Genomic DNA, 10,128 nt, shown 5'->3' on the forward strand with positions numbered 1-10,128 from the left:
TGACCTATAATATAAATTTGTAATTTAAATGGCTGGTCATTAACTTTGGAACCATGTGATTTTGGCCTTTCATGCGCCATCTCTTCTATAACTTTTTTTATTTTAATTATAAATAAAATAAATATAAAATTAAAAAATATTATAAAAAAAATATATTTAGTTTCATATCAATTATAAGTTAAAAAAAATTATGATTTATATGAAATATAATTTTTTTCTCTTTTTAAAGGGTAAAATGGTGAGACTGAGTATATGTTTAGTCCCACGTTGATTTCAAAGACGAGGAAAGTCGAAACGGATAATATAGAATGGAGGCCGATCCAAGCAGCTGAGCCATCAGAAAATATTTATTTTAATGTAATTTGAACTTGAGTTGACATAGTCCTACTCATTGCCACGCCTATTATAGCAACCACCAATACATGCATTTTACCAAAAAAAATAAAAAAAAAAAAAACTACCAAAACATGCAAAGATGGCCGCTGTTTAACATCACACAGCTAAACTCCAGCCTCTGTTCCGAAAACTAAAAGCCTTTTTCCACGCGGTTGTCCGCTCCTTTCCATCTCAGATCTCTCCCTTCCTCCCTCTCCCTCTCTCTCTCTCTCTCTCTCATTGCCAGAAGACGAACCATAACAAGGAGGCGTAGAGAGATAGATAGGCTTCGGAGGAGGGGAAAAAAAAAAAAAGACTTCAAACAAAACGACTGGCGATTCCCATCTCCTCTCTCCCTTTCTTTATGCGGTTCCGTGCTCGCCGGAAGGTGGCGGCGCCGCCGGTCGACGGCCAGAAATCCTAACCCTACCCATGGACCCCCAATCCCTAACCCTAACCCTCCTCCTCGCCCTCTTCTTCAGCCCCCTCCTCTCCGCCGTCCCTTCTCCCTCACCCCCGCCGTTCCTCCCCGACTCCCTCTCGCCGCCGCCCCCCGTCTCCCCTCCGCCTCCCCCTCCCACATTCTCTCCTCCGCCGCCTCCCCCTCCCCCTCCCCCTCCCCCTTCCCCCGCCAACCCGCCGCCTCCCTCTCCCCCTCCCCCCTCCCCTCGCCCTCGCCCTCCCCCTCCCCCCGCCACCCCGCCGCGTCCCCGTGCTCCCCATTTCACGCCACCGAGTCGGAGGGGGCCCTACGGCTCCAGCTTTGGGCCGGCCCCGCCGGGGAACACCTCGCCGACCCCTCCCCAGTCATCATCCTCCCCCTGCCCCTCCTGCCACCACCTAGATAAGAGCGTGAACCGGGAGTCGCCTACCAGATCGGGGCTCAATGTCGGGGAGAAGCTCGGACTGTTCTTTATCGGGGTCTTCGTGGCCCTGCAGGTGGTGTTCGGGACCTTCCTGGTATACAAGAGAACGCAGTTGAAGAAGGTGGAGCGCCGAGTACTGTGCGGGATGGCCTCTTCCTCTGGAACGTCTACTTGATTCTTGGAATTGGGATTTGGGTTTTCCCCCAAGATGATATAAATTTTTTTCCTTTGGCGCTGCGGGTGGGAATTTGAAGCTGTTGTTGGTTTTTTGATCTTTTGGTGTGGGGTGGGAGAATTGGATTCTTTGATGGATGCCCAGCTAAATGTGGATAATTCTGACGTGAATTTGGCCAAATGGGAGCTGGGCATTCGATGATCAGGTCCGTTTCTATTATACTCTGTAAAAATGGGTAATTTGATTGATGTTCTTACCTCTTCTGTTTCTCCTGTTATTCTGTGATATATGGCAATGTAGGCTGTAAACAACCGTCTATTCTATATTATAATTTAAAAAAATCATTTTTTATATTTTGTTGTTTATCTCTTATTTTATTCCCTTGTATTCAGAATTATATGACAATATTGTTTGTAGTAATCCTTGACCTGATGTTTGTCCCTCTTATATTTATTTGGATGAAACTCTTAACCATTTATCATTCGTGCCATATACCTGATAATTTGTTTATGCGTGGATTCGATCACCGTATGGTAACATATGAAAACTGGATTTTTGTATCAGTTCATGAAAATGCTATGGAATATGTTGAGGATATCCCAGTTTGTGGTTGAATATTGCCAATGTTAAGAGCTGGTTGAGATTTTATGAAAATATAGATTACAAGCTGGTTTTGAATGTCAGCAATAAATTATGAAACCAAGATATAATTGTGACAGGGTGGTTGTGTTCTTATCCTACCATCAAATGATATTAAAATAAGAGAATAACGTTTACATCTCACATTCTTGGAATTCTAACATTTCCCAAATTGGGATCTTTAATTTATGCCTTTTTATGTTAAATTCATACTGGAGCAACTAATTGTGTCATAAACAGGAGAATATAAGTTGTATAATCACTCAGTCTAGTGCTGTAATCTCTGCCGTTATATTTCAAAGCCCTTGAGTCCTTGAGCCACCCACCCATGAGTCTAATAAAGTACATGTTTCCACTTTAGAAAAACATGCACTCTCCTTAATTAACTTCCCATGTTTAATGGACAGATAAAAAAGGAAAATATGAAGCAAAAACAGGAGAGTACTTACCAGTAGAACTAGGTGGAGAAAAGAAAAACAACTTAAACTAGATGTTATTGCAGACAATATTTTTCTCTTAAAAGAAAACATTGCCACTCATCCTGTCACCAGACATGACTTACATGGTATTGGAGCATTGCAAACCTTAATGCTGGTCGCTGTGGATAGTCTCTTAAATGATTTAGCAGTAGACCAACTACTACAATTGCATTTAGATCTGGATGCTCTGAGTAAATCTGTATGCAAAAGTCAGATCCAGTACTATCACGTCTCAAAAGAGAAGAATATGAATTGAACTGAGATCTCCTTCCTTTTTCCTTCTTCTCTATGTCATGCAAATAGCAATGACCTGTAAATTGATCTTTTGGGATTTTTGTTAAACCAAAACCAGAAGAAAGATAAAATAAATCCCAAGCAGCTGTAATTTGCTGTCATGAGGGGATTTATGTAAAGATCAATTAGAATCTTAGTAGATTTTAGGGGAGTATCTAGTTGACGTAATGAAATCTAGTTCTTTTTTTTTTTTTGCCCTTCTTTTCTTTAAATCTAGTTTTTGTACATATATTTTGTCTTCTTTCCTTTTTTCCCCTTTTCTTGATGAGACTTAAGCATGATACAAGAGACACTATACGATCTTGCTATGTATATATCTCATCTTTTTTATATTTACTCGTCTACCCTAACTAGTAGTTTGCTCCTCTGTCCTGCATACAGGAGAGGCTAGCTACCATGCAGATCTTGAGTCGGAATAAACAGTATATTTCCAATCGTTTATCTATGAGTTCTTTCTCTTTTCCTCCTCTCTCCTTTCTCTCTCTCTAATAATCTGTCTATCTATCTTCTTCTTCTATGCTTTTTCATCATTATTTTCGACAGCATCTCAGAAATCTGGCTCCGTACAGATTTAGTCCCCCAACAGCAGTACAGAAACCCCATAAACTTCTCTATTAAACTCTCTACACAAGCTCAAGTTCATTTAACCCTGACACTTCTCCTTTCCTTAATTTCTTTTCTGCCCTTTCCTGTGATCTGATTTGCTGCAATGTGTACTCGCAGATGCTTTTTGTGCTATGTTGTGCAGCACAAGGAAAAAATGAATAAGCAACCCACCTCAATCACGTTAGATTTTTCAGTAATTAGGGATATGATATGTGATTATTCATTTATCTATCTATTTTAAAAGCAAGAAATCTGAATTTTGAAATATTCCCAACTAGATCTCATATATTGTTTTTTCCCCCAAAATACTATGAACCTTCTCTCATATTGACATATTTCCTTTTCTTTTGTTGAAATTTTTCTCACACCATAAACAATAACAAATATTGTATCTCTCTCCTTCGTTTGTCATATTGGTTTCCCTTCCTCAAATTTTCCTTAATAGTCTCTGCTCTACCATATGTCCCATCAATTAATGCAATGAAATACCCACTAAATATTATGCATTTCTAAGCAAAAAATTTACCATTAAAGCACTTGTTATATCTTAATATGCGTAACTTTTTTAAACTTTATCAAGCTCCCATTCAAGTGAATTTTGTATGCAAGGATGAACAATAATTATGACCAATTATTTTTAATTACACAGAGTGTGAAGTAGAATGGATGACATATTTCATTTAAATAACTTATGCAATTTATTAGTTTCCTCCATGACATGCACTGCACGTATGCTTGTATTTTTTTTTGAGTATGATACTCCTTAAACATCTTTTTGCATTTGTCTTGTATGTTGTTTTATTTTTTATACTTTTGGTGGAAATGCCACCATTTGAGTCTGGGGCCTCTCCCTAGTGCAAACACTAAGGAGAGGGGTGCCGACAGTTAAGCCAAGTCTAGTTATCATCTTTTTGTTGTGTCGATCTTCTATTTGGTTTTTGATGTCACCACATTGGGTTTATTATGTCCTTTTGTATTGATGCCTTTGGTCCCATTAAGAAATCTCTTTCACTGGGTATGAATTTCTACTTTCATCCTCTTGTGCATTTTCTGGGACCAATATTCTAGGAAACATGTAGAGTGATTGTGTCGTGTACCGAAAATGGGAACAAGTTCAGGCATAGGAATAGGTACACATATCATGAAGCATCTTAGGTAGTACTGCCAGTGTGAGATTCTAAAAGATTTTGAAGTAGGCACAGTACCGAAGATAAAATATTCAGGCTTCTAAGGTTCGTATATCTCTATGTGTGTATTGTGAGTTATGACATTACTTATCTTCTTGACTCTTTCTCATATAACTTACAGCCTATGCCCTAAGTGTTCTCTTTGTTGAACATGAATGTGGTCATGCTTCAATTCCTATATTTTGTCCAGAAAATTTTACTGGAAAAGTTTGCTAAGTAGCTTGCTTACGTATATATTTTTTTGTTTTTTTGTATTGTACTTTTTGGTTTTTCTATGAGTTTTTGCATGTGTATTTTTCAGTTTACTCACTGATGTGCATCTTTTGTTCAATATTTTGTTTGCCTTCCAACTTAAGTTGGGAGAAATCTATTTCTTGTTGGGCCAAATGAAGACTGCTTGTGTATTATACATTTGCATGATGACGTTATATTTCTTGAATTATCTCCTTACATTAGCTCATGGATATACCAATTTTGCAGGTTTATAAGCACATTGCAACTTGTATAGTCTTGTTTTTCATGTACTTTCACTTCTAGTATCATTTTTTTCTTGTGACTCTTAGATGTCTGAACCTATAACAAAGGTCTTTCCCTTCTTTTTAACATGCTGCATTTTTGTTGTTTTAGATGTTGGTAATCTTGGTGTCGATATCGTGGAAGTTATTTTGACAACACTGTTACATTCAACTGCTCATTTTATAATACATCTACTTTATCTCCTTCTGATGTTGATAATTATGGTCATTATTCTTATCTTGAGGCTGGGGAACCTACTCATGTTTGACTTTTCATTTGTAGCTCCTAGATACCTTCACCTGATCATCATTATCCAACTCACCTTGATGGTGTTTTATATCATCATTTTTTTTTGGTTATCTTGCCTATCTCTCTACTGTTCTCTTTACCATAAAGCTTTAAAGTAATCATGATATGGTCATTATTCTCATTGCTTTGCAGGTTACAAAATAAGAAATTTATATATTCTCATTTAAGACATAAATGACTTGTTGTGTTGCTTCCATTGGAGAAAACATGATTGGTCGGAAATGGATGTGCAGTTAAAAACTGTGGTAGATTGTTGTATTCAGTGTTCTAAGCTTGATCAATTACCTATGGTTTTCCTCAAACTGTGACATTAGTAAAATGTCACTCCAATTGGCACAGTCAAATTTTGGAGATTTTCATCATATAAGTCCTTTGAGAATATGCAATGCAACATGGTGCCGCAGAATTTCTTTTTTCCAAATTTCTACTACTATAACTAGGTAACATGCGGAGTTTTACAGTATGAAAAGTGATGTGTATATCAAGTTATAAGTGAGAGCTTATACACTTAATCACAACATCTTGATATCAGGAGATACCATGTCAGTGATGCTACAGAAAGCAATGGTTTTAAGCAAAACTTGCCTATTGACTGAAGGGCAATACTATAGTCAGAAATCACTAACTACAAGTCAATATTGTGCACCTTGCCTAATGCAAGACTTCAACGAGAACATAGAATCTCTATTGTTGCATGACATGGACATTGAATTTCATTTGAATGAGTTGCAAGGACCAATATTTCAAGAGGTGGCCATAGCGTGGTCCAGGCACCAAACCATGACAAAGCTTTAAATGCTTTTGATTTTCTGAAAAAAGCAAAAAACTATAATATTAATAAGATACTTCACAAACGTTAAATTTATTGTCCATGAATAAGGACATCCTCTTTTAGCACAAATTGAAATAAAGACACAATTGAGACTGAACACAACTATAAAAGCGGAAACGACCCCAAAATGACAATAAACATCAATATGATGAAGGAAACTGACATTGATAACTAGTTTATGTAAGTTTTGGCTGAAACTGTATTAGTATCATTTGATTTTGCAAAATCAATTTCTGGTTGGTTCGTATTGAAATCTCATGGAAAACTATTTACTATATGGGGTATTTTTGCTTCTTTATCCTGATATTATCTAGCACTGCCTTCAGCACTTAGCTATTTGAGTCGAGCACATGTGGGAAGCAAGTACAGGAGCAAGGTGCTAGAGAGACTTTTAATCAGGTGTGGTACCTTAAGTATAAAATTTGTTTACCAAGCATGTCTTAATATGATGGAGAGGGGAAGGACAGAATAAAAGTGAACCTCATTAAAGGTGTTAAAGTGGAATTCAGGAGGATATTGCAAGTGACTCCATTTAGCTTTGTATTCGAAAGGTTAGGAATAAGTTCTTAATTAGATCATTCATAATGAATTTGCAGATGGAGACCGCATGGTGCTTGGGAAAAGATATTATGGAACCTATGCTTCCTTTGAAAATCTAAGCTGTTTTTCTGGACAATTTTTTTAAGTTGGATCTTAATAGGGAAGATCTTATGAAGAAGCCAACGTATGGAGAACATAGTCATGTGCATTGTATTCTTTAGTCATATGGTTTAACAATGTCAAGCAAGCTAAGCTTTGCATGTCAGAAACATTGTTAATGTCTTGGAATGACATTTCACTGGACAAGTATGCAGATATCATGTTGGGAGTGTCATTCCTATGCCATTAAGTGGGAATTTTAGAATTCTAAGAACTCTCTTCAACATCTGATAGACTGAGAGTTTTCATGAATACATTGTTGGGTTGAACAGCAACTGCCTCACAATTGGAGAGTTACCATCTTTAATGTTTGTTGTTTTAATTGCAACTCTCTTTCTTACCCTTTTCCATTACACATTATTTAAGCTATCCTTACAATAATGGGATGGAAAGGAAATTTCATTGTATTCCTCTTGTGCTTGTATTTTTTAAAACAATATTATTACTTTTGGCAAAACAAAGACCTAATAAAGCCATATTTCTGAAAATTTAGAAGCTAAGCCTTTGCTTTAGATGCACTCAAATGGTAGGTTGTTGAATATTTTAGCCTTGATTTATGTGACTTAATGGATCCATTTAACTTTTTGATATTGTACCTCCACTTAGAACTGACCACATCCATGGAGCTATATTTCACATGGCTTCATGTCTTATACTTACACATTGCATCCTCCTTAAAACGGCAGACCTCCAATCTGGATCTTTTGATGCTTCAATATACAAAGTGGATAACAGTGTTTAGTAGCATTCTGTCTTTAAAAACGGGTGGGTAAGTGGCCTTTGAAAAAGAGGGATCTCTTCAGTCTACATAATTCTGAATGATTTGTTAGAAATACTATATAAAGATTTGGAAAAGGACTTCTTGGTAACTTTGTTCAATAGAGTGACATTTAAAATCTTTCAGTGACTACAGAGCTTAAGACACTTACTGGTAACACTAAAATGCATTTCTTTCTTGATATAGTAAGTCCAAGATGCCTATGCTAAGCACTATCAGTATGAATTTTGGAGTCAGATATATGGATAAAGGTTTCCTTCAGTGTTTGTTTGAAGCAAAGTTGACATTTTAGACACTTGAGGTGAAAACTACATGACAAGACAAATAAGCTATTTTTATTTACTAATAATGCTTTAAATATTAAATAAATTGTTTTTAAAGGCATGGATCCATAAAATATTTTTTTAGGTCAAAGGATTAATAAGGATGTTATGAAGCATTCTTAACATGGGTAAAGGGAAGTGAACAGTCACTAGACAGTAGTTGTTCATAACCCATGTATCCAAGAGATTAATCAGATGAGTTGCTCAAGCAGTCTAGATATACCTAATCGTCATTTGCCTGAATGGACAAAGAGACCATTTGCTAGTTGATTTTATTTAATTGGCATGATTTATGTCAGCTATATATTGAGCATATTCGTGCATATTTGGATTTTGAAATGTTGCGTGCCCAATTTTATCAATGTAAATGAGCTAGAAGTTGCTGTCATAAGACTGTTTGGAGAAAATATGAGATTTATAGTCATTGGAGGAATGTGCCTTATTGCACCATGACGGTTAAGGCTAAAAATGGTTAGGGATTAGAAGAGCCAGTTTGTGGAGAAAAGAGAAACTTATGGAGTGAGAGCGGTTTTTCATGAACAATGAGTCTTCGGTTAGTGATATCAGTTATAAAGTATGTATATAAATTCAGCCATGTTTGTCAAAACTAGAGCTGTAATAGTTCTCAGAAATAGAGCAAATGATGATTTTCTTTTCTTGATTGTGGGAATGAAGCTTGAGTTGGAGCCTTGTGCCTGTGAAGGTGGGAATGGAGATCGTTGGCCACAGGGATCAGAAGAATATGTCCTTTCCATGGCAAATAGTATGTTTTATCAAGTTTGATGTTACTAGGCTGAAATAGACGAGTTATCATGGAAGCTGGTGTCCAATATAATGGCAGGATTCAATGGAGATCTTAACGCGTGTGTGATAACCCGGTCCAATTGGGCTCAAAACCAGCCCACAAAGCCCAAACACAAAAAAAAATAGAGAGAAAAAAATAGAGGACGAAGACTCCCAACAGGAGTCTTCTTCTTCCCTACGTCCGACCAGGAGAAGAACTCCGAGGGCCATCAAAAACCCCGGGAAGAACCTTATAAATCCTCCTTCTCCCCCTCAAAAGCCAGCCACGACCAACCGTGAGATCTCCCTCTTTTTTCTCTCGGAATTCTCCGTTGAAGCTCCCGACCCTGTTCTTGTGTTCGCCTCAATTTCTCGCCGGAGACCTCACCGAAGTCGAAGGTAAGTCCCGACCATCCTTCCTCTCTTTCTTCTTCTCCTTTCTATGGTCTTGCACATCCTCGCCGGCCGTCGGGATCGACAGAAAACTTATAAATAGGGGTGGTCCTGTTCTTCCCCTGTTCGGTCGAGCCTTTCTTCCTCTTTTTCGACCACCAGCGCCATCGCTCGTGGTGCCACATCGATGTAGCATTTTCATGATCTTCCTATCTTGCTTTCCCGAGAGACCTTGGCCGCCGGCGACCTGTCAATGATCGGAAAACAAGAGGAAAAAGGGCGGGTCCTTTATTTTTCGTTTGCTTTCTAATCTTTACCGGCTGAACCTCGTCGCCGGCCATCTTTGGCTCCACCGCGATCTCCTGTCGTCGGACCTTCGGCCAAGCCGCCACCCCATCGGAGTCCGAGCCGCCGAGGGGGGGACCTCACGGTCTTCCCCTGTTTCGGCCCAAGAAGGCCACGGGAAGAAGGAAAAAGAAAACGAAAAGAAAAAGGAAAAAGAAAAAGAAAAGAAAAAGGAAAAAGAAAAAGAAAAAAAAAAATAATAATAATAAATACATGTGAGAGAAAGTTTCTCTCATTTCTCTCTTAAATCTTTCTCTCTCTAGAATTGGACTTTCTCTCTCTACCTTCTCTCTATATTTTCTCTCTCTAAATTTTTTTATCTCTTTTTATGGATTTTATTCTCTAGGATCATTCTCTCTCTCTGATTGCATCATAGACCCTAGGATAAACTTGAGATGAATATATGATAACCTGAAATTGCTCCGAAATTCGTGCAGTAGATTGGATCCCGATCCGGTCCATATTTGAAATTGGTAACATCGATCGTGGTTAATCCATATTAAGTCACTCTGATATAATCTCTGATGAT

At 37.9% G+C, this 10,128-nt stretch overlaps 1 protein-coding gene across 1 annotated transcript; it reads left to right on the forward strand.

The window, feature by feature from the left end:
* The first annotated feature begins 516 nt into the window (after window positions 1-516).
* Window positions 517-1,858, forward strand: LOC140856492 (uncharacterized). Its single transcript, XM_073253934.1, has one exon. It carries the CDS (start codon window positions 808-810, stop codon window positions 1,414-1,416), a length of 609 nt encoding a protein of 202 aa, XP_073110035.1. The 5' UTR covers window positions 517-807; the 3' UTR covers window positions 1,417-1,858.
* The last annotated feature ends 8,270 nt before the right edge of the window (window positions 1,859-10,128 follow it).

Source organism: Elaeis guineensis, chromosome 3 (genome assembly GCF_000442705.2).
Source record: "Elaeis guineensis isolate ETL-2024a chromosome 3, EG11, whole genome shotgun sequence".
In the NCBI taxonomy this organism is placed as follows: Eukaryota; Viridiplantae; Streptophyta; class Magnoliopsida; order Arecales; family Arecaceae; genus Elaeis; species Elaeis guineensis.